This window comes from Phalangium opilio, unplaced genomic scaffold (genome assembly GCF_054372755.1).
Source record: "Phalangium opilio isolate 3A_F unplaced genomic scaffold, DU_Popi_V2 ptg000003l_1, whole genome shotgun sequence".
Lineage (NCBI taxonomy): Eukaryota > Metazoa > Arthropoda > Arachnida > Opiliones > Phalangiidae > Phalangium > Phalangium opilio.
This window is the reverse complement of record NW_028324145.1, coordinates 10,622,820-10,648,616: the sequence shown is the minus strand read 5'-3', so window position 1 is coordinate 10,648,616 and position 25,797 is coordinate 10,622,820. Positions and strand designations below refer to the sequence as shown.

Below are 25,797 nucleotides of genomic sequence, written 5' to 3'. Positions count from 1 at the left end.
GAACTGTGCTAGGAGAAGTTGAATCCAATGGGAACATTTCGACAGGTTATAGAAAGAGAGTATATAGGGGGCGACGTGCGTAGTGAACTCGCTTCTTCCCCACTTGCTTGCAATGCTTGGACGCCGTAACGAGATTCGAAGTCGGCCTTTTGACCCAAATATAGAGATGCCCGTGCGCGCCTACATACGTGGTGCTCCGCTCCGCGCTCCAGTCTTATCTATAACGAAACGACTCTTCTGTATTTTTACCACCTTGTAGGTTATTCGAATTGCTAGGTCGATGGTGGTTACAACCATATCCGCCTATGATATTTTAATTATATATCCTACAACATTCGCGTTTTGCACTTTTTAAAAAGGCATCGCTGTGATTATCTATTACCAGGGATAGATTTAATTTTAGAAGTAGGAATGGAGAACAGAGTAATGTCGGTGCGCGTCGAAGTCCCAGACCCCTTCCACGGGACGGAGGGGTATGAAAGAAGAGACGGGAGGGTCATAGCGACAGAGGTAAAAAGGAATTGCGTACTTTTCGCCGTCCCCGTCAGCAACGTCATCAAAACGTAGCTCAAGTGAGCCAATAAGATAATTTAAACTTTTCGTTGCGTGTTGGAGGGAGGGGCTCTATACTGGGTGGTCTATGAGTCGGACTGAAGTAAATACTAACCGTTCTCCATTCCTACTTCTAAAATTAAATCTATCCCTGGTATAGTTTAATTAAGCTAGCTTATGGCCCTGCTTATGGTTAAGTGTGCAATACTTGCATGAGTGCCACCATCACCCTAGAAATAAACACGTCCTATCATTTTCGATTTTACTCTATAAACAAAGCCGCTAAGCGTAATTCCGTTTGTCAAATAAATACTCGTGTTGTTGACCAACAAGAGAGTTTTTGAACGCAGTTATGATGACATTCTGTGTTTTGCTTTGTTTTTTGGGTTTTTTGTTTTTTAAAATGGGGTCGTTTTTGTTTTTTGACCTAACATATTTTATTATTAAGTATAACATAACACAGACTGCGATTTTTAACTTGTTTATTCGCCTTTTGAAGGCCACTATAGTCTTGGACACGCAATTAAATGAAACATATACGTTTAAATTTGATAGAAAAATAACTTAAAAATAACGTAAAATGCGTCGAAACCATGAAATTCAACCACAAAAACAAATTATATCTTCCTTTTATTCGATGTGTTTTTTCCTGTTATCCATGCAGTTTTTTTCTTTCTTTTTAAATGTAGAGGTATTTTTATTATCGGACACAATATATTATTGTTCCCAACTTTGCCCCGTAAATCTCTGGAATCTTTAACCATTGGTCAAAATCTCATATTTTATGGAAAAACCGCGAGCGTGACCAGACTAATTATTAACCTCTTTCAAGAATTTTGTCGTGTGTGTGTGTGCACTGTAACGGTAGACATGACTCGTCGGTCAGCGCGCGCGCCTGCCTATAACCCCTTGTCCACTCTACTTCCCATTAGTACGATCGAGACCTTGACCATTTAGTGGAAGGCCGAGATCTCTTCTTTACCCTTGTGATCATATAACGTAACGTCATTTGGAAAAATGACGAAGCCGAAATTCTCTTGACTGTTGATGAATCAGAATGAGTGAGTCTATCGACATAATATTGTAGACTAGCGCGGCTCATACATCCTGTGTTTGTATTGTCAGGGCAAGAAGTGATATCTAGTTTATTAGGGAGAAGGTATCAATTCGCCACATTTATAATCTAGCTTTATCTCCAGTCCAAACGTAGGTCCGGAGTTAATCCCCGCCGCCTCTAAATTACAACCAGAATATTCTCATTGGTTCTTGAAAACTCGTGCACGTCAGCGCGACGCGAATGACGAAAATTACAGTCATATTTTCCGACTGAGGAGAGGCGAAATAGCCCGGCCTCCTTTTACGTCCCCCCTTGTATTTTGAAAGGGGGACTGTGACTATGGCGCGTCAATACCTAGGCATCTTATACTTTCTCCCTAGTAAACTAGATATCGCTTCTTGGTCAGGGATATTACCCAAGGCAATCTCTCCCTCCCTTCCCTTGGTTTTGCGTCTGTTTTTCTTAAAGTTGGCGACTCTAAGAGTGTTTTCAAAAAGCGGAAGAGACGTTATACTCAGTCCTTTCTTTAGTTAGAACTACGCGTTAGGTATTGCGTATAGTTTCATAGGAATTGCATAAATTAAAATTAGCCTTTGGTAAATTAGGTTTAAATTCAAGCTCTCTGGGTAAAGGCCAAATCCCCCCTAACGCGCTTAAAGAAAATCAGAAATCTTTTTACTAATTATTTGGCTGGAAATTATTTTGCCATTTTAATCTATACTAGAAACTGTGGATTTGAACAGACGGATTGAACAAATATTAATAAGCAAAATGTATATTTTATAAACGTGATATTAACCTGGACTTATTTACACATAACTATGGTTGTATAAGAGATACTAAGTTAATAGTGTGATGTGATGCCCCCTATTATGTTGATTCCCATAGACCAATTCAGATATAACAAACAGAGAAGTCAACACACAGGGGCGAGGTCGCCATTGGGGTATTTTCCCTCTCGTCAAGAAGCTCCACCAGAGGCAGGCAGTTCGATCCGGTTAGACCACCCCCCCCCCCGCGTGTAGTGAACTGTGGCTCCATCTGGCGTTGGTTCTTGGCACTAGGGAGAATACCCCAATGACGACCTCGCCCCTTTGAGTTTGTTTCTCTGTATGTAAGGTCTATTTCACCCTCGAACAAGATGTGCAGGGTTATAAAGAAGACCCTTCTATGAGTGGATTACTTCAGATAATGAGCTTTTGACGAGACACGTGACCCTGGGAGGTTGGGATTGCGCTTTGCGTATAATTTTGTCTCATATTAGCTAACGTTTTAATCTCGTGCGTAATTAAGTGTGGTTAGAGAAGAGAAATAACCTTGCTTTTCGGTCCTCCTTTTCTCGAAAATCCCTTTCCCAAGACTCTTTATCTTTTATCTACAAAAATATTTTGTTGGCAGTTAGGCCGCTATGGCCAGGGTTGGTTAAGACGTTTTACTTTCGCTTTTCTTTTATAGTTTATATAAATCCAAAAACATTTCTCAGTATGAGATTTTTTTTCCCTGTAAATTCTTTTTTTTCGTTTTCTCGGACTCCGTTTGAAGGCGCTACTGTTTTTAATTTTATAGAAACGTTAAATTGAAAACAAGAATCTTCATTATTTTTTTTTTTGTAAAGTAGAGCGGGAAAGGGTTAATTATGGGATAGAACATCTTGTTTTATTACGGATTTGTATTTTTTTTTGGGGGCGGGTTTATACGCGTCGAGGTCAATGGATGTCCGAATTTGTAGTGTAAACTTGCCACCTGACTATGGGAATTTATATTCTAACTAGCTGAGTTGCCCGCCCTACGGGCGGGCTGCCTCAGCTAGTTGCTACTAAAAAGTGAAACTAATTAACAATGAATGCTAATGGGACATTATCATCAATATCTTCACTTGTTTCTGCCAAATACAAATCACTATCTTCACTTGTTTCTTTCATAATGCTTAAACTTGCCCTCTCTCACCACACTGATAACCGTGTTGAAGTTTAATATGAAAGAAAGGTGTGAAAACGCGTTCAGAAAGCGCGATGAGAGGACAAAGGTTTCCTTTCTGTAGGAATTCCTTTCTGTAGGAAAATTTTAGAAGTTTTGGGTGGGTGTAAAGTCAACGTGGAGAGTCAACGTGGAGAGGCAGAGAAAAAACGAATAAAATCGCGAGGGAGAAAAACGCGTGAGGAAACGTTCAGAAAACTCGTTCATTGTGCCCTCGCGTAGGGCGCGCGGAGAGGAAGAGAGAAAACGACCCCCAATATCTTGGCCCCAAAAGCCTCAACGTGGAGAGTCAGAGAGAAAACGAATAAAATCGCGAGGGAGAAAAACGCGTCTGTAAAGGGTTTTCATTTAAAGTTAATTAAAAAGTTAATGGAGTTACGGGTGTAAATCGAAATCAGCGATTCACAGGGAAAGGTGTTCTTTCCGGACGAAAATGTTCGAAACCGTCCCTCGATCGTAACGCTGTGAAAAGAAGGTGTTAAAACGCGTTCAGAAAGGAAAAACGTGAAAAAACGCGTCTGTAAAGGGTTTTCATTTAATGTTAATTAAAAGGTTAATTGAGGTACGGGTGTAAATCGAAATGCGCGATTGAGACGGAAAGGCATTCTTTCCGGAGAATAATTTTCGAAACTGTCACGCGATCCTAACGCTGTGAAAAGAAGGTGTGAAAACGCGTTCTGAAAGGCGCGATGAGACGACGACGACGACGACGACTGGCTTTTTATTATGTAGATTATTATGTAGATAAACTGACCTAGAGATGGGAATGAGAATATTCTAAATAGAGTTGCCACGAAGACCTTGCTGTTATATTACCACGCAACCTCTGGTTTCATATTCGTATTCAATTTTAGTCCGGTAAATTGTTTTTTTCCTGCGAAACATTTAACATTTTTTTCATTCGCAAATTGAAAATAAGTTTGAAAATATCTTCCTGTCTTTTTCCTCATTTTATAAAGAAACGAGTTCGATTTTTACCCTAAAGACATAGTCAAAACAACGTTTCCCAACAACAATATATGCTTTGCATAATTTATCTCTCCAAAAGTACTTTGGAATTAGAATTCTTTCATTTATTTATTTTCAAAATAAATTTAGGCTTTACTAACAAATAGCAACTCTAATTTCTACACTATAAACCATTTAAATTTAAAATGCCTTTAAATTTGCTTGGAATAAACGTGTTTTAGGATTGAAACACTTCCTTAGAATCTGGCACGTTTTCTTCAATCTAAAATATTTAAAATTTAAAATTTAAAAAAAAATTATGAAAAAATAAAAAAGGAAAGGCACGTGCTGGACTCTGAAGGTCATAATTGCGCCTTTTCGAATCACGTGACCTGATTTTTCTCGTATTACAACTAACTTCTGATGATTGGAAGATTTGGTTTCCATCTTAATAGGATTTACAAGCTGAAATTTACCCCAAATACCACCTTATTTCCACGGTAAATTTAATACAAACCAAGAATAAGACTATATATATTATTTCCGTATAGTTTCAAGTATGCTTCTTTCTGTGTATTTATTAACTTAACTCTACCCACGGGGGAGTCTTTTGCGGTTATTTTTAGCATAGATATTATATCCTTTCATAGAAGCTTATAAAAAATAATCCCTAATCAATATTTTGATTGGTTTGGGATTCTGGAGCAGCACGCGTGCAAACGTCAAGAAGACTAGCGCGGCATGCGTGGACCCCCTCGAGTATTTTTTTTTCGCAACTGAATGTGGGCGATCATAAAAGTCAGCGACCGAATTTTTCTTTTTGTTGCTAAAAACGTGTACGCGGAAAGCGTCATGTTGGCCGGTGAAGACTGGTGGAAACTCGCAACTGGATTTTTACATGCACGAATGTAGTTGGGTCTTCTTCACGCGGTGTCGGTGTCAGATTCGACCTTGAATCGATCCTTTTCTAATAAAAATCGTTATCTCTCTCTCTCAAAGTCAAATACACACCCCCCCTCCTTTTCCCCAAATGATGCGATTTTTAATATACCATAATAGAAGCATATTCTTGGATGTAAACAATAGCAGCTTTTAAATTACGCATAGTTTTTTTATTATTATTAATTTTGGTATGGATGAGATGTGTTTTTATTTTCTGGGTTGGTGCACTACCAGGAATTCTTAAGGTTATAAAATGTCAGAAGAAGTTAGGTACATAGTTAGAGAAGGAACGGTTGCAGCTAGGTGGCAGACACTATCTGGTCTTGTCCATTGGGTTAGATCAGTAAGCAGGGGTCCCGCAACAATAGGGGCCTCGAATTAAGGTGGTTTTAAAAAATATGACATAAAATTATACTAGTGTTCTATGGCATTTTTGAAGTCCGGGTCACCGTTTTCAACTTATGATTGGAGTGTTTTATGCATGACCCCTTAAATTTTACATAAGAAATTGAAAGACCATGTTTTCTTATTTAATTAAGGCATCATCCCTAAAATACTTCCATCTTAAATTGAAAACGGTGGCCCCTTAGGGCAAAAAGTCATAAAAAATATTTTTGACTCGAAATCGGCCCAAGAACACCCCCCATAATTTTTGACATCTTGTATTATTATTTGTGAACGACTTGTAATGTTCTAGCCTGCACTGACTGATGTTCAAAGTGTCTTTATCGAACAATAATTAGCAGGCGAAATTTCCCTGCAAAATGTGTTAGGATGGTACGGTACCAGAGGTTAAAGCTCTCCGTCCCAAACTGACAATTCTTTAGACTAAGCTAACCCCTTTGATTTGAATAAGTCAGATTAAACTTCCAATTATAGAGTTCCGACATTAATGATAGACGGGAGGCGACCAATGGCCTCTGGAGGGTTCAAACCCATTTTCATAAATGGGTCTATGCACGCGCAAACACGCGTGGAGAGAGAGAAAAAGCAGCTCGAGATCCTGTGTAGGAACCTAAACACGGTGTACCCCTTTCCTTCAAGGTATAATGCACCTCACCACCCTGTTGCGCCGTCTGTATTATTAAAGCTCGCGCCAAATCCTTACCCGCTATACCCCTGGCTGCTGCTGCTGCTATTGACCTCTGGAATTGATGGCGGGAAATAGAGGGGAGGGGAGGGAAAGCGCGCGCCAAAACTGTTACCCGGGATTTTTTTCTTTTTTTGCATGCCTATATATATACCTTTATTACCTGGTGGTTAGCTAACTTAGGCTCCCCTCCCTTTGATGTCATCCCTCCCCGTTACCAAATTTCTCTGTGATTTTTATTTAACATTGTGATAGGATAATGGCCTATAACTGGAAAGTACAAGTACAAGTACACGGTGGCTAGGTTAACAAAATTCGTATGATCCCCCCTTTTTTGTACCTGGGATTGGATTGGATTGGAATCAAGATGAGATGAGGTTTTGTTTTGTTTCGGTTTGTGCTTGGACCAAGGAGAATTAAATACAGGAGTTGTTTTAGGGTTTGCCTTAGGTTAATATGAAATAGAAGTTATATTTTCGACTCCTATAATTGATTGCCCATGGAACCAACTATACTTAGAATCTATCTATGAGGTTTTGTTTTGTTATGGTGCTTGGACCAAGGAGAATTAAATAGGGGAGTTGTTTTAGGGTTTGCCTTAGGTTAATATGAAATAGAAGTTACATTTTCGACTCCAAAATTGATTGATTGCCCATGGAACCAACCATACTTATAATCTATAATTAAACACCCTTTATGTATGGAAAACCCTTAAAATTAAATTAACTAACAAACATTAATTATTCCTTAATTTGGCACTATGTCTACATGGTTTTCCTGGAGAACCTGGAAATGTCAGGGAAATTAATGTTTGAATAAAATTCAGGGAAATTTTAAGGCCAGAGTAAGTTTTACTCTGAAGAGTTGCTTCATCTAAAAAAGAGCTCTAACTGAAGATATTGCTGGAAAACATAGGTGACCTTACACCTGAAAAGTTTAAGGAAAAACCTGGAAATGTCAGGGAAATTGGTTCTCCAAATATCCTATGAAACCCTGGTCTATATTATTATTGTTATCTTTCATAGAAACAGTATAGCGCATGCAAATAAATGGAAGTGTATAAACCCATGTAGGTGTTACTTCTCCTTGTTACTATACTATACGATGGTTGTTGGAAAAGGCATTGAACTACGGCGCACGTTTGTCGCGAGTCGTATCTACGGGAATCCAGAAAAGAAAGGCATATTATACCTCTATTTCGAAGTAGTTGATTTCGGGGGTCTATTTGGTCCTCATTCTTTTAACCTTGTTCATCGTTCCGTGTGTTTTTTTCGCTTCAAACTTTCTGGAAAAGTCAAGAAAAGAAAAGAAAACACTCTGTGGTCTCTCGGTTCAAACTTGAAACTTGTCCCTCCTATCTGGCACCAAATGTTATTTCCCATAAGAGCTTAATACAGTTGAATGTAGAGAGCTGCCATTACTCTATACTCTATTTTATTGTTTTTTCAAGAGGAATTTGCACTAAAGCTAAAGGGGAGTCGTACGCGTTTTAATGTATGGTAGTCGCAATCATTTCATACTAGAATTACGAAATAGAATAGAATGAAGCTATGAGAAGAGAAATGCGGGTATATTCATTTTTTTCGTATTCAAAGAAAACGAAATAGACCGCGACAAAAAAATTAATTCAGATTTTTTTTTATTTATTTTTTTGGAAGAAGTTTGATGTGTATGCTTGAGAATCCCGCCATAATACCACAAACACCGTTACTTTGAATTTTATTTTCTGGTTCGTAAACTTTACTACGTAAACTGACCAGTAAAATATTTTAAAACTGACCAATGGTTATAAAGAGTAAAGTGTTGAAAGTTTCTTCCGTGGGGAAAATATTACGTTTGATGTGCTATTATCCCTTTAAACTATTCAAAACTTACGGAACAAACTGTGTATACATAGTATAAATATTATTATGTCCAGAAACATACTTGTCACGTTTCTATGGAAACATGAATACATAGCTTTCTTCCACTTGGAATCTTTAAAAGTGGCCATAGACTTCGTACTAATATCTGGTTGAAGATACGGGGAAGGGCTTGAAACAGTCCGTTCATCACATCTCATTGGCTATTCACATATAGCTCAATTGTCAACCCTAAGTTTACTCGTTCAGAACACGCAAAGAGAACTTCATAGGTCGAGGTACAGCTACGTCGATACCACATGGTCGCTTATTTCAAATACACTATACGTGACGTCAGTGATGACGGTTTCAACACCTCCTACCCTTTAATTCAAGCAGACAAGAACCTGTTTAAGATTCCAAGTAGACGAAATGCATTCCTGATGGAAACTATATAAACCTATGCCTAAATAGGGTAGAGTTTAAGTTAACATACAGGGGCATAAATTTAAGGTGTATTCTTTGAAATTTCCCCTCTAATGGCCACCATTTCCCCGCTTTTAAATGAGAAATTAAAGTTATCTAAGTATTGGCCGCAACAAGTGTTATTAGCTTCCTTATCCTATTCTATTTGTTGATACTTTCAAGGTAACATTTATTTTTGCCTAGCAAATTCCGCAATCGGAAAAGCTGCGCTAACATTAATACCGCTTTTAACCTTGAATAAAATCTGCCGTCTCACTGTAAGGATTCTATACCACTGCATTTAAATCTGTTACGTTTAAATATGGTGTTACTTAGAATATTCCTATTGGGACATAAGGGGAAAAGAAAAGTATTTATATAAGTTTAATTTGCTTCTCGGTTTGGCAAGGTGTTTTTACTTTTGCGCTCTTTAGAGCTGCGAAAGTATTGTTCTGACCCTTGCTGGCAGGCTGGGCGCCTTTTCTATCCCCCATTTCCCCCTTTTTTTCGCGTACTCGTTCGGATATTTGCAACTAAATAAATATTTTGAATTTCAAATTTCCCGCGAATTTTCGACTCGAAATTCACCCGTAGTTCACCTCACAGGTGGCGTAACGTATTTAATTTCAATTGAAATTATTTTCCCGTCGGCGCCGGGACTCGAACCCGCGATATCCCAATCCATACGAGACGTCAGTGAAGACGCCCGGCCGCGCGCTCTACCACGAAGCCACGCTTGCTTGTAATATAAAGCGAGATAAATTATACTGAAGAGAAGAAAGAGAGAGTTAGGATATGGACCCCCCCCCCCACCTCCCCGACGCCCGCACTTACTGCGTGGGTTTAGCGGGAGACGAGAGAGAGAGAGAACTGTGCAACTGTCTGGCTTTAGATATGGACCCCCCACCTCCCCGACGCCCGCCACTGGATGCTGTCGAATATATATTGTATCGCGCTAGAGGAGGAGAGACAGTTGCTTGCAATTTTTTTTTTGCAATTTATAATTATTATATATCTTTTTAATCCTAGGCAAGATTAGATTTCTACTTGGGAACTTAAACATTACAATTAATATTATCATATTAATCAAAAAAGAAATTAAGGTTCTCCCCGACAGAAGGCGCGCTAAGCAGAGAGAGTTTTCTAATTTCACCAATGATATCGTTTTTTAAGACTCGTCTGCTTAAAAGTTAGGCAGGTTGATTTACTAATAAAATTAAATGTATTAACAAAATGAAACTCGAGTCAGCGTTTTAAAACTATAACTAGTTTGGGACGGAGGTACCATTGCTCACTATTTGTTTGGCAAGTTTAAAATTAAATGATCACTTAACGGAACTGACATAAAATAATAGGTAGATTTTTGCAGAATTAAATTGCAGATTCTTTGCAAAATTAACTAATCATTTTGGCAGTTTCCGCTCTCGCTGGGTTCATCTACTAATAACAGTTACGTAAGTGATAATTATAAAAATAAAATCAACAATCTCATAAAATCAACAACTCAAAATATAAAATGAAATTTATGATCAAAATGAATCTAATTTCAATCAACGACAAACGGAATCAACGTGTTCATCTCTCCATCCACGGAAATATGAAATTTCTACATGAAACATGAAAGTGCTATCAACCTAACAATTTTTAGAAATGTAATTTTAATCAGTGAAACATACTCATTTAAAGTTAACTAATTTTAAGTCGCTAATTTGATTATTATATTTAAAAAAAATTATATTATTTAAGTAATAAATTTAACGATGGTGTTGATAGTACCAATAGAGTATTCAAGGATTGATTACGTTAATATCAACATATCAAACAAAAAGTATTTAATTATAATTTGGAATTTCAATTTAAATTTATACAGTTTTTTAAATGCCCATTGAGATTCAGAGTCTGTCACTGAATGTTGAAGATCTCCAGTCTCTGCCAAGTGATTTAAATTTTCAGACCCTCTCTGTGGGAAAGGGGGAATTAAATTAACGAGACTTACAAACTGACATCATCCTTAAATTAAATAAGGATTATAAATGAAAATTTAAATCAAGGTATTTAAGGTTTAATTAACGTTACTTTGAAAGTATCAAATTAAAAATTTACAACTTAAGCTCATCAATAAAAAGAACATTAAGATAATTATTAATAGGCATAAACAATCATCAATAAAAAGAACATTAAGATAAATATTAATAGGCATAAACAATCATCAATAAAAAGAACATTAAGATAATTATTAAAAGGCATGGGCATGGACAATTTTACTCGGACCCCATGTCCCCGACTCCCCGTCTCCCCGTCCCCCCGTCCCGATACACTAAAGACCGAGGCTTAAACCTCGTAGCTCGCGGCCATCTTTATTGTTTACATCATGGGCTCGTCACTACAGGGTAGGAAATAAGACAGGTTTACAAGTCCCAAACCAGTTTATTAATTGCTCGGACCAGTTTATTTATTCCAAAAGTTGGGGTCAGTGGTATCAGGGAGCACTTTATTAATTAGGGTTTTTGGAAAAAATAGACGGTGGGACCAGTTTATAAATTCGGGGTTCCTTTTTAGAATTTTTCTATCTCAACTCATTTTCTACCAATTCTACTCCTAGGTAGTTAGTACTCCTTGGCTACAACTTCCCTACAAAAGTTTTGTATTCTATTGACTATTGATCTTGTCTAGCGTCTATACTCTAGAATGAGTCTCTTGTAGTCGACAGTCTAGACCATAGCCAGTACTAGTTGTCAGTAATCGTATTTCTCAGTAGTGCATGGTCACATTACAAGATTTTGATCTGGCTTACTGATAGCGAGAGAAGATATTGCCGCTGAATTTATGGAAAATGCAATAAGGAATAAGGCTAGTTCAGAAAAGGATTAAGAACTTCAAATATCATTAGACATGTTGATTGATATTTAGTGGCAACTAGTTGAAAAATTGTGATAAGAAATAAAAGTTAACTGTTATGGATTGTTATATGCTACTTTTTCCTACAGTAAAAAATTCAAATTCAATTAGAATTTCCAGCTTCTTTACTTTTGTGTCTTTACGTGCTTTTTATTCTCACCATTTTAGAAATTTAATTTATAGTGGGACCGGTAAAATAATAATTAATGCGAGGGTCACTGGTCCCAAGGACCACCACCACATCCGCAACACCAATTCGCCGCAACCCACTCCGAAACAGACGAGCGCCTGAAAGGCTCAACCTATGAGACAGCAGCTAAACCAAGTTTTCACCATAATAACAATAACCTCATGAAGGACAGTATAAATAATGAGTTTAAACAAACTTTTCACCATAATAACAATAACCTCATAAAGGACAGTATAAATAATGACTTTAAACAAACTTTTCACCACAATAACAATAACCTCATAAAGGACAGTATAAAATAGTGACTTAAACAAAGTTAAATCTGAATTACAATCTACCTCATTAAGCTCAACCAAACTGTTACAAATGCATAGCGCAATATTACAAGTTGCCAATGATCTTCGAATTTTATTGTTAAACCCTCACATTATCTTAAGACTCATACAGTCACTGGGTTTTAATCTCACGGGAGAGTATTGCTATATTCGTAATTCCCGCCTATTCCAAACACAACCTAGATGGCGCCCCATCCTCAGATATCGATTGATTGTAACCCCCATTTTCTAATTGTCGTTTACCAGGCAAATTCAAGGGGGGCTGCCATTGCGTCTTAGTAGTTTTTGATACCGCCATCTAGCGTCGAAGTAAAGCGTAAAATTCGGTATTTTTGTCTCTTTAAACGTCGGTGTTTAAAGCCATCTAGCGTTCAAAAGCAGGAAGTTCAAAACCTTCGTCTGAAATCCTTTGGCTCGGTGAATCCGATGATTTGAACATATTTTTTAATTCTCATTGGTAATTAGTAAGTTTTGAAAAGTAAAAATGGCAAGCTGGGGTAGAACATGTTCCGTTCTTGGCTGTAAAAGTAGTGATAGGGATTTAAGGGAGTGGAGATCATGGGTTTGCAAACTTCATTCGGGACCTGACAAAGGGTTAACTCTGTGTCATAAAGATTGTTGTTGTCCGCGGCCATTTTTAAAATACGGAATAAAATCAAAGTACAGAATTCGCTCATTAGATGGCGATTACCAAAAACTACTCACAATTTAAAAATGGGAGGTAACCTCGTACATCGCGTATAGGAGAGAACACTCCTCGCTTCTTTATCCGCACTCAAGCGGCATCCTTGCCACCCAATGTAACGAATGACCATAATCATATGGTAGAATAAATCTTGGATATTGATTAGTATATCTAGCCTAATTAATCCACCAAGACTTGAACACTACAGTTAATTACTTATTTAATTAAACTGTAAACCAAATTCTTACTAGATTGGTTTTATTCATAATCGGAATGCTATTTTATAAACAATGGAAAAAAAACCTGAAAATTATAAATTTGTCGGGGTCAATGAATATAGTAATACTAATTCTAGTCACTAGAGGGCGCGCAAAAGTGTAATCTGGCCGGGGCCATCTTGTTTTTTTTTTTTTTTTCATTACTTCTCGCATTTATTATCTAGCAAGCTGATTTAAATATGATAAATTACATATACACGATTATAAAATATATTTAGATTTTCAAAATAAGAGGTTTAAGTTATAAGGTTGGAGTTTGGAATCGAAGTTTCAGAAGCTATCCCTAAAAGCGAGGCTGGTTTCTTTACTAAAGTTTTACGTTGGTTTAGTTTTGGGGTTTTTTTCTGGGGTTTTTGTCACTTTTGTGATTCTCGCTACACAATGGTTATTTTAACAAATGTATATTTTATTTTTCTGGAATCGATACAATGAAATCGTGGCTGCTGTTTTGGTATTTTTGAGGTTAAAGTTCAAAGTTTAAACTATATTTTTAAGTCATCTTTTATCTATCCACTTCAGTCGCTATTGAATTCGACACGCTTATTTTTAATATTTAACAAGCAATTATCCACGCCTAAATTTCTCGAAAACACCATGTAGATCTTCTGAAATCCGCGAACGCGCAAAAATGACCAATTCTTAGAAACCCAAAGCTGATAAATATACCCAGAACTTTCCCTCCCACCCTCCCAACTCGGGGAATCTAGAATGATCCAAGAAATCGGACCAAATTCCGGGGAAAACACCCTGCAAACGCTCTCCCTTTCTCTCTCTCTCTCTCTCTCTACTCTCGTCTCATCTCCGTCATCCCCATCCCAAAGAAAGATCCCAAAAAGATCCCCCTCTCTCCGTCCGTCTGTCATCTCATCTCCTCTTAGGAAACCATGATCTCGTTTTCGTTGTAAAAAGTTGCCTAAACCCAAACCCATTACCTCAGTTACGCAATGCAATAATGCTTTAGTCTATAGGTCTATTATGTTTCGCTTTCAGTCACAGTGTAAAGCCGGAATTTTGTGAAAATCCAGAAGCTCGTAGTTTAGTTTCATACTTTATTTTATAGCCTAGACTCAAGGGGGATTTTTTTTTTCTAATCCGTTATCGTCTCCCGAGTCCCAAGTTTTCTGGAATACAAGCGGATACTAGGAAAAAGAGGTCGAAAGTACAGTATAGTACAGACCCGAGCTCGGTCGGTGGAGAGGAGAGAGAGAGCAGACAGCCTTTTCAACGAATTACAACCCGCATAGTTCTCTCAGCTTTTCGGGGAAAATTCCTTCCCCTCTTTTCGGAATAGTGGGGAAACTTCTACGTAGTAGTCTACTTTGTGTTTCAATCTTGGACCGTGGGGGGTCGCTAGTATTCTCATACTCCGAGCAGCTGACTCAGGCTCCAGCCTGCGTTGTCTGTGTGTATTTTGGCCACCTCTCTCTCTCCGAGTTGAGTTTGTGTGTGGAAACGTAACTTCTCTCTCTCTCTCTCTCTCTCTCTGCTAGTAGTAGAATTTTGATGGTAGAAAAACTTCCGCCAATCTAGCTGGTTCTGGCCTCTCGAGCTCCGTTCACGTGGCAATTCCCGTATCGAAATCAGCTGAACGTGAACCGTTGTCACAGGACGACGTAGTGTTATTATTATCATCGCAGAGTACGCTGTAGAATTTTGTTTAAAAGTCTACAGGGAAAAAAATATAGTTACCAAATACTTCAACTCACTATAGTGCGTGTGGTGTTATTTAGGAAAATTATAATTTAGACATAAGAAAACTTGATAATTAATTAATTTATGTTTTATTTAAATCATGGTGGTGTGTTTACGGATTATTATAATTAACGTGAAATATCGCGCATTTTGGATACCATAAACGCGTGCAATTAAAGGGGAAAAGATGAAGAATTCCACGTTATCAGGTACAGAAAATATTTTAAAATTATTTATAAATTATTTTGCTTTAAAAATTTTATTTCAATGTGGAAGTTAAGGTTATATATGTTAGGTTAGGTTTATTAGGAAAGTTTGCAACATTGCAAGGATATTTCAAGATATGGATGGGAGAGAGAGATATGATAGGGGGAGGGTGTAAATTTTATCGGTACGGGCCCGTACCCTGGACGAATGATCTCGATTTATATATATAAAAAAAAATGTTCTTTTCGGGCCGCGCGCTCGTGTTCTCTTTTCTTGAATCTCTCTTCCCTATCGTAGAATGTTGACCTCAATGCGTTCTGAGTTCTTCTGAATTCTTCTGACTCCCCGAAAACTTTAATATTAAAACGACATAGCTGGCAACTTTTAATAAATATCTTTTCTCTTTTAAAAATATCGCTTAACCATTATAGTTTCTAAACTAAAAATAATATTTCTTTTATTATTAATATTAAACTAACCTAACATAAATAAATTCTAAACGTTTTAAAGTTTAGTTAATAACCTCAAAACTTTGGAATACATATTTTAGTTCTTTTGTGGTAGAGTGATAGGACAGTTGCTGCTATAAAAATAATAAAAGAGGGTTAGGGAACAACTTTTTACCCCCTTGTTTCTTAACTTTAACCGCAGGGTTGCCAGTCATTTATTATTAAATAAATAAGCGTCTCGTGTTTGTAACTGAATCGAACAGAAGTAGAAACTTTTCAGTCTGTCTCTGTTGATGAATTACACTCGCAACACTTGTCCGACCCCTCACGTTTTTGTTATGTTATGTACACATTGAGCTCAGTATTACATTGGCACGAGCTTGACCGCAATTTACGCTACAGCTTTTATTTTGTTGTATGATCCCCGCCATATTGAAGGGTACATATAATACAGGAATAAGTATCACGCCAGAACCTCGTGCCTTTTTAAAAATATTTTTGCTTACGTGTGCCTTGCCTTTTCTCGAATACTGAATAGTAATGGGGGGAAAAACTACCGTAATCTCTTATGTATAGGCTGTATAGCGTGTATATATTCATATATTTTATAAAGAAAAAAGTGTTTTATAAGTTTAATAATTGTTTTAATTAAAATGTTTGTCAATTAAGCAGAGCGCGGGTTTAATAATAATTTAGTTCGATGCAATGACTACCGGTGTGCCGGTGCACGGTTGTTTTGCGCCATAATTCAGATTTCAGGCCACCACGCACGATGGTTGACCTAAATAACACGTTAGTCTATTACTATATAGCCCGGAATCTAGGCTTTTCCGAATGAGTTTCTCTCACTTGACCCCTTTAAAATGTTCGCAGTGTTTAAAGGTACGCGTATCACCCCTTTCAAGTGTAAAATTCTTACATTATTCTAAGGTTGTTTCTGCCCAAATAAATTTTAGTGGTGAATTTTCAATGGGATTTTAAGGTATTTTTCGGCTTATCAATACACAGACACAGTGGTACATGCGTTATGTTTGTCCCCATTTACTTTGTATCTTTTAGAAAGTTATTATTTTTATGACCCAAAAAAGAATGTTGCCTTCTTCTAAGTTCCATAACACCACGTGACTTCGTAAAGCATATAGGTATTGCTCATTTGCAATCTCGGAAGGGGCTAAAAGTAAAATTATTCCTGAGAAAGTTTTAAATTTATTTCTTCACTTTCAATTGATTCAAAATTAGGGTCACTTTTAAAGTTTGACCTAAATTTATTTGCGGGTCGTGGAAATATAGGATGGGGCGTGGCTTGAAATTGAGATCAAAGGGTTTTATCTATTGATACGGGGGCCCCCCCGGGAAGGGTCAAAGGTTTTATAACCGCCCGCAACTGGTCCTAACCCCTTAGTGGACCATGTACTATTATTATTTTTGTATTGTTAAAAGCAAATATTAACTTGATTGTTAAGTTCGCTCTTTAGTTGAGAACCCCCCTCGGGTTTTATTGTGTAAACACTAAACAGGTGGTTTCTTACTTTCAAAGTCCAGAAATTTGAAAAAAAAGTGTCGAATTTTAGTAAAATTCATGGAAATTTGCGTCAAACAGGGGCCGGGTAATTAAGCAAAATGTTCATAAACATACCCTCCATAGGATTAACATTACACTATACTTTGGAGGCTCTTAACTCGGGTTATATTAGAGATACGGGGATGTCCTTTGATTATGTAATAGTCATATTTGCACCCCCCCCCCTCCCTCCTTCCTTAACATTTGCTCCATAGGATACTCCATATACGGGTAAAACCTGGAAAATTCAGGGAAATTTGTTTTCCAAAAGTTGTACGAACCCTGCGTTTGTACACAGACACACGTTGACCAATCACGTTTTGTTGTGGGTAAATTTCTTCCTATATATGATAGATAGGAAGAACTTTCATAGCCTATTTCTTGTATGTCGTTTGACGTTTCGTCGTCGCGGCCCTTTTCCGAATGAGGCCAACGGCAGCCTCGATTGCGTCAAGTATATAGAGTTGGCCTGAATACGAAGTATAATTAGGAATAGCAGACTTTTATCGTTACCGCGCGCGTATTGAGGTCTAGATCTAGGCTATATATTACTCTCTCTCTCTCTTTCAATTTCGAGTATCGGAAAAAGGATTGCGTACGTTGGTTTCTAATTGTAGGAAAAACATTGTAGCAGCGAACAGACCTAAATTAAATGTTATTTAGGCCCTAGAAAAATAATAACTAGAAAAGGGAGGGGGCGAGAACTTTCCCTTTTTTTAAAAAGCAAAACAACAAAATAACCAAACAATTGTTTGTTATTTTGCTTTGTTTACTCTCTCTTTCTTTCTCTTTGTCTGTCTATACGAGATTTGTAGTTACTTTAAGTTTAATTATATTAAATTACAATTAAACATTGATGGAATGTTACTAATTTTAATTTAGTATTGTGATTGGAAACTCTATAGAAAGTTTTCACACATGGAGGATTCATACCATTTACACCAGGAGGCCGGGCTATCTGGAGGACAAAAACCCGTCTGCTTTTGTCCTCCAGATAGCCCGGCTTCCTGGTGTAAATGGTATGAATACTCCATGTGTGAAAACTATCTATAGGTTAATCAGAAATTAAAATGTCTTCCTCTACTATTAGCTGTCTTTCCAATACGGACCGTACATCTTTGTTAATTATGCGTAGTTTTCAGACTAGGAGGATTTATACCATTTACAACAGGAGGCCAAGCTACTAGGCGGACCTAGTAGCTTGGTCTCCTTGTGTAAATGGTATGAATCCGCCTAGTCTATAAACTATGTATTCCAGCTTCGTATAGTCTCTGCTTATGTATATGTACATAGAGTACCGATTGTTATATAAACCTTATATTATGGATGGATGTTTATACGTGTGTATATACGCCATGGTTAGAGGAGGTTATCGCTGTATTGAACAAATACAATGCAAGGTGGTGGTGATGCAGCGTATAGCGCCCAGTTTTTTGGTATTTGTGATGTATTTTACGCTTGGTTTACCTTTTATTTATTTATTTGTTAGTTTTTAAAGGGAGATTCTTATGAAATATGGTCATATTTTTACAGAACGAAATTGGTAAAATTACGGAAGAATTTTTTTATACTGTTCCTTTGAAACTAGGCAATAATTTTGACCGGGAAAACGTTTATATTTAAGAAGGCTGAGAAATTTGGGAGGTGGAGTTGGTTTGATATTTTAGCAAACAATGAAATATTAAATTCGTTTGGTCCCTTCGTTATATCCGCCTTGTATAATTGAGGTCGGAATAAAATTGTAGGAGTTTTTTGAGGAAGGTGACAAACATACATACATACCTACGCCATTTGTAGGGGAAAACAATATAGAACCTTGCTCGCTTAGTATGCATACTGTAGTGTTTTATGTTTTAACCATGGATTAGTTTGCCAACTAATCCTTAGGCCTTGGTTCCTATACCTTTTATTGTTTATATTTATTTAAATTCCATGCTCCAGGGGAGGTTATTACGCAATTTAGTTAAAACTTATACCTTACTTATCTAATTAGGTTAATATTATGCAAAGACCATGATTTTTTTCCTTTTAATTTCTTTAATCGCTTATTGATCCTCGAATAGGAATTAATTTAATTTAAAAGGTTTTTAATAAAAGAGAAAGAAGAAGAAAAAAAATTGTTAACGTTGGTTAATAAGGAAGAGACAGATTTACAAAAGCTTAACAAACTTTTTCACGCTTGAGTTAAATTAACCAATCAGGGTGCGAGTTTCTTCTGTCTTCCTTTCCCCCCCCCCTTTTTTTGGAGTTAAGAAAATTTATATGAAAACCTCGACTAAAAGATTTTAGTTATTGAGGAAGTTGATACTAAAGTACCAAGGATTCTTTCACGGACTAAGACAGACAAAATGTAGAGGAACTCGCATACGTTATAATGCTTTATTACCTAAGTTTATTTTTCTTATACGCAATCTTTCCCTCTACATTATCAATGAAAGTTGAGGTTCTTCTCCTAAGGCTTCGATTATGCCACACCGTGTTATGCCATTGTCATTGTTGTGTTAAAAGACCCATGGCCCGAATAGTTTTTTACTTTTTAGTACACTTAGTCTGATGTCCTGGTTAGTTGGTAGTACTAGTTTTAAAGCTTAGGGGGAAGTCTAGAAGAAGAACTTGAAGAAAAAAATTAGTCCTTGTGTGAAAAGAATTTTTATTTTAAAAGTCGTCGACTAAAATTTTTACGTAACTCTTTCAAAATGTTCCGTTTTAACTTGGTTAGAACCAAGAGATTCGAAGAAAAACTTTTTAGTTACCCGGACCAGGAAGAAAAAGTGTAAGGTGAACTTTATGGTATAGGCTATATGAGCATAAGTCTATCATATTCCATATAAGTTTGGGTCACCTATAGCCATCCTTAATAGGTGAAAGTATAATTAGTATAATATAGTTAGTTGAGGCTTGATCGAATGTACCCGACTGCGCACGTCGCGTGGTAGAGTCGTGATTCGCGGGAGGGACGTCACGTGGTACTAAAACGTTCCGGATGACGCGTCTAGTTGTACAATTTCTCTAGAAGAACCTCCCCCTCTTTAATTTATACCGGTTATATAAGGGTAGAGTAGCTTTATTGTTGGAGTAGTGTACTTATCGTAAAAGGGCGTGTCCTGGTGACGGATTCACCGGAAACAAACCATCCTCCATTGTTATCTCCATATCTACCCCTTTAACCCGATTATAGTAGGTCATGCATTGCCTATGATCTCTTCCGTTTGGAGGAGACACTCTTTCACTTCAATTTCTCTCATGGACATTGCCGATAGTGTAAGCCCTTATGGCAACCCCATACTTACGCATTATAGGTTTAAGCAGCTAGTATACTGCTGTGTTCCACTTGGCAAGAAATCGAGACACTTTGGCAGTTACCTTTACCCCTTTCTTTAACTGCCAACTAATATTTAGGATCGAGGAAGTCTTCTCTACCTCCTTACTCTTTTCAAGAGAGAAAGAGAGAGAGAGAAGAAGAGTACTTTGGGGAGGGGGGGGAAGGACTTTTTGATTTGGTTCATTTCAAAAACTTTCATATGAGAAGCTTAAGTTTTTCTGCTTGACACTTAAGACATTTTTTGTTGCAAGTTTAAAAGATTCGAGTGTCGAGTTTTTTTCGTGAAATATTTTTTTCTTCTTTAGTTCATATCTCTGAACTTTGTGTTACAGTTCTAAAGATAGGTTTGATATTATGGTCCCTGGAGGTTTTCATATTTAAATAAAAATAGAGTATTGGCATTCCATGTTAACTACCCATAGATTTTGATACAGTCAAAGGCAAGTAGGTGCCGTTACTCTATAAATGTAGTTTTATTTTTACTAAAGGGGGATAATAAAAATTCCACCACCCCCCTCTCATAGCCTTTCTCTCTCCCAGCTTCCACTTCAGTGCAGTGTAAAGCCTTAGAACTGATTCAAACTGAATTACTAGCTTTAGTTTTCTTTGCTTTTATTGTTTTTGTTGGCGGCAGACTAACGACCTGGCAACACTGGGACGAAAATTACGTAATTGATATCCTTTGTCATTGCAAAACTAAGACCATATTTCATTAGAATCTTTAATTAATATTATTGATAAAGCGAACCCTTATGATACTCGGTAACTCGTATGTTATGTTACTCGAGCTAGATTCAAATTGGAGGACTAACATCTGTTCGCATTTTTATTTTATGTTCTTTAAAAGGGGTACTCGAATTATACATATATATAAAAAAAACAGAATTATCAAAAGATATACTTGACAATACACTGGCGTTTTTCCCATACACAAAAACCCAACCTCTCACTCTTAAAAACTCTCTTATTATTTATTATCAACGTGAATGATCTAAGCTTCAACTTTCAATTAAAATCTTGTCTATATTATTATTATTCCTAACTCCGGCACCATCTGACATTGTTAGAACATTTTATTTAAAAATAGCGCCCAACTTGGAGGTCCTACTCCTGTTTAAAAATAACCCACCTTCCCGTTTTCTAAACGCGTTTAACTCGTTCGTCCATTTTCCATTTTAGTATTTAACTTTTTTTAAATAAAAATATTTTTTATTATTGCGAAATGAATGTAATGTAAGGGAAAAAAATTGTAGGTTATTTTATTATATCTGATAAAAGCAAGGAAAGATATATTTTTTTTTTCAGCGATTTTAGTAAGATTTAATTTTTTTCTTTTAATATTATTAAAAAGGGGACTCTGATATAATGGAAAATGGCGGAGTTTTTGATAGAAGAAGTAAAGAGGGAAAACGATTTGTAGCGTTCAGTAAACCGCGAAATAACGTAAAGCCGGAAATGAACAATATATAGTAAAATCCGTTTAGAAGAAACAATTATTATTTTAGTTATATATATAAATATACCTGCACATTCCAACAAAACCCAATATATTTCTGAGGGAAAAAATTGCACGTGGTTTTTTGATGATTAATTTGTGTTTTTCCTGGAATTTAGAAGAGGATATTTTAGCTCAATTAGGTTTAGATTTAGCTTTGTTCTTTGTCAATAAAAGGATGGTTTTGTTTGGTTGGGTGGTTTAGGCCGGACGTCGTCTGCTACCGGCATCTGCCCAATCAAAGAATGATTTAAATATGAACGAAGCTTATTTTTATACCATAAAAAGGGTTAAAGGTTAGGGGTAAAATAAGCTGTTGAGAGATAATTACAATTAGTATGACATCCAAGAGATACGTTACTGAAGGTGTAGAAAGACCCTATAGGTGAAACAGAACCAAAAGAAAAGGTCATACTTAATGCATTTGTTATATTACGTATGCTTACGATAATATATAATCAATTGAACTTTTGACTTTAAAACAAAAATAGAATTAATTTGGCACGTGTTTATCACGTGGTCATATTCAGATCAGTGTTGATTTTGAGGGCTATATATTTTTTACTGACTAATTGAATCATGAATTTAATCATTCTCTTCTTTCTTTTAATGGCAGTCAATTTAACCGGATATGGCCGGGTGGACATGTCCAACTTCGAGCTGTTGAAGGTGCTGGGCACGGGTGCTTACGGGAAGGTGTTCCTGGTGCGCAAAGTGGGCGGCCACGATCACGGCAAACTGTACGCCATGAAAGTACTGAAAAAGGCTTCGATCGTCCAAAAACAGAAAACCCTAGAGCACACGAAAACGGAACGACAAGTTCTCGAAGCCATCCGACAATCGCCCTTCCTGGTCACCCTACACTACGCCTTTCAAACCGACGCCAAACTTCACCTCATTCTAGGTAAGTCTTTCCTCTTAGTTAGATATGTCGCTCCCTTAAAGGCCGACTTCCATGGAAAAGAGTTCTAGCTACGAACAGAAACAAGGTTTACGTGATAATTATAGTGTCGAATATTAAAATTTACACCTTGAAGGACAAATTAAAGAAACCATTTAGTAAATGTAGGCCTAGAAATTTCTAAACTATTTTACACTGACTGGGTGTCCAGGTAAAACACTCTTGTATAGAGTAGTTTCGGTAGAGAGGGGAGTGAACTGTGCATCCCCCACGTTGGGGGCAACTTTGTGATAGAAAATACTAATTCAATTGTTGTACCCCAGGAAGTGGGACGTCACTAAGGTAAGAGGTAGAGGGTTATGACGTTAACATACTTTGAAGAGAAATTACTTTAGATAGTAAATTGTGGTTTTTTTAAACCAATAGAGAGCTTGCGACTGTAGGAGGAGCTAATATTAGTGAGGTAATTAGTGCAGTCCTGGGGAAAGCCAATAGTCACCAATATGGCTACCATAACAGTAGTAAGACTTAGGAGGCTGTGACGTACTACTCAGCCAATTGAAAGCTCTCTATATGATATGAACCACATTCGGTTAAACAACAAATATTGCATAGTGACTCTGAAAGGAAAACACAACATCAAAACACTAACTAAATTTACCGAATTATTTCGTTTATTTTATGTTTGCTTTATTCTTAATTGGTTTTAGTTCGTTATTATACATCATAAATGCACCGTTCATTTATCAAAAATGAGAGTTAGGTTTGGGAAAAATATTCTAGCTTCAATTTATACACTTTGAAATATTATTTTCTTCGTAAACATCTTGAGTTTCTCAAAATATCAGCGTTCATACGCTGTCTTTTCGATTCGAGAGCTCTCACCTGTAGATAAAAAAAGAGAAAGAAAATGAGGAACCCAACCTGTTGAATTAGATTGAATGAACTTTTCTTTTGGCCTAGTTTCCTGGTTGGAACGCTACGGTGCACTGTGTTCCTTTTTTTTTTTTTGCCCCGAAAGTTTTTCGTGTAGAAAAACAATGCACCCGCACCACTACACTTCGAAGCTCTCTTGTTTATACAACGTGCGTGTTATCATTGTATTATTATTCAACCTTATATTCATTTTATCTTGCATAGTTTAGTTAGCTATTGAGGTGGTGCGATAATGAAATGTTCAGTTAAAATACTCGCGGCTGTGACTTAATACCCTTATATTATATTTCGTTTTAGAGTTATGTGAAAGTAAAATTAAACCCATTTTAATGGTTGCAATTATTGGTGTACAAATACCAGTTCAAAAGGTCGAATATTAAACTAGTTCTAAAGGGAAGTTAAACGCTAAAGTTAAAAAAATGGCATTGCAAATTCAAATAAGTTCCATGTGTTAAGCTATTCCAATCGCATTCGAAACGGGCGGACGTTTTGAGCTGGAAATGATTAGGAAATTTTGGTCCTACGCAAACCTCTCTATCTGTCTCTCTTTTGAACATTTCAACATCCATATCTGATTTATAATAAATATTTTACCGTCGTAGTAACATAAGTTTATAAGATATGCTCCATGATAAGTTTGTCACTGGTAACTTAGAAACTGGAGCTTGTCATGAAGTGAGTGAGTGAGGTAGGTCATAGATTCGAGGTAAAGCGACGCCTGGTGAGGAGCTGCATATCAAAGGCTTAGTAATGCAGACTGAATAGGGAGATGTACTGCATGTCAAAGGCTTAGTAATGCAGAATGAATAGGAAGATGGAAGTCCAGCAAAATTAAGTAACCGAGTGTAGTTAATCAATTCTCGTACTAGCTCGAGCTGTAAGTCTCTCAGTAGCATTACGAACTTGTATGGGTAGTGTCATACTTATGAAACGTATCTTATAAACTTATGATATAATATATATATTCCATTTCGACTCGGAAACTAGTACCTTGTTTATTAGGAGAAATATTAAATAGACCAATAGAAATTTTGCAAAAACATGTTTTTAAAAGACGCCGGGGGAGACTTTGAGAGGCATCCCTTCTTTGCTCTTTCGAAATTACACAAAATTTTAGCTCAGCTCTAATATCGGAGAGGGAAACTGTTTGTGTTTGTTTATCTTGGGATAAAATCGTATAAGAGTGTGTGTCGAGTTGTCGACCGACGTTGGTTCGTTCATTCGTTCGTTATTAGACAATTTTGATTGGGGATTTTTGAAGAGTAGAGGATTTTACAACTTCCATAGAACATACACGTGTTTTGAAGTTGGTATTAGCTTTAAAGTTACAAGCGTAACGGCGTTAATTTAGTTTGAAAAAGGTCTATAGGAAAAACGACGTTCATTATATATATAAATATATACTACACGCTCTAATTACGATAGTTTGTAGTTGTAGTTTTAGAACGTTTTACTTTTATGCATTTTTTTCCCAAATTGTCGTATCTTGAAGTTCAATTTCGTTGAATTCTTTCCCTGATATTTCTATAAAGGTGTCGTCGTTTTATTTGGATTGAGTTTTATAATCGAAAGGACTTCATTTATTGATACCTATTGGATTAAATAAATACGCTGACAGATAGCAATCAGCCACCATGGAGCAATATTAAATTAGACTAAGATGCATTTAATCGCAATTTTAAACTGACTTTCGTTCTCAATCCATGAAAATTACTCCATGTAGACTAAAGAGAGTGATATATTAAATTTAATTTCTCAATATCGATGAACCCTTCCCTTCCCCTATAAACCCAAAAATTTTATTTGTCAAATAGGATAGAGTAAGTTTGAAAAAAAAACTGTAGAAATGGTAGTGACACATAGATAGAGATGAAATGAAATGAGTAAATAGAATGCGAACTTTTTTTAAAAAAAAAAGTTTTTTACTTTCCTCGTTAGAACGTTGAACTTGTTTACCAGGCGAAAAAATTTGGCAA

At 36.6% G+C, this 25,797-nt stretch overlaps 1 protein-coding gene and 1 long non-coding RNA gene across 4 annotated transcripts in view; both read left to right on the top strand.

Moving 5' to 3' along the window:
* LOC149717771 (ribosomal protein S6 kinase alpha-5-like) overlaps positions 1-25,797 on the top strand; it is a 39,554-nt gene that overhangs the window by 4,345 nt on the left and 9,412 nt on the right. Inside the window, exons 1-3 of one of the 3 annotated variants that reach the window (XM_089840665.1) lie at positions 14,549-14,903; positions 14,944-15,159; positions 22,601-22,888. In XM_089840665.1, coding sequence (XP_089696791.1) covers positions 15,138-15,159; positions 22,601-22,888 — 310 coding nt within the window. In that variant the 5' untranslated portion in view covers positions 14,549-14,903; positions 14,944-15,137. Of the gene's footprint in view, positions 1-14,548; positions 15,160-22,600; positions 22,889-25,797 lie in introns of those variants that run through there. The other 2 variants (XM_089840664.1, XM_089840663.1) reach the window with 2 other exon arrangements.
* Positions 9,545-13,148, top strand: LOC149717772 (uncharacterized). The gene is made up of 2 exons (XR_016367822.1): positions 9,545-10,177; positions 10,242-13,148. It is a non-coding gene; the product is annotated as an uncharacterized LOC149717772 (long non-coding RNA).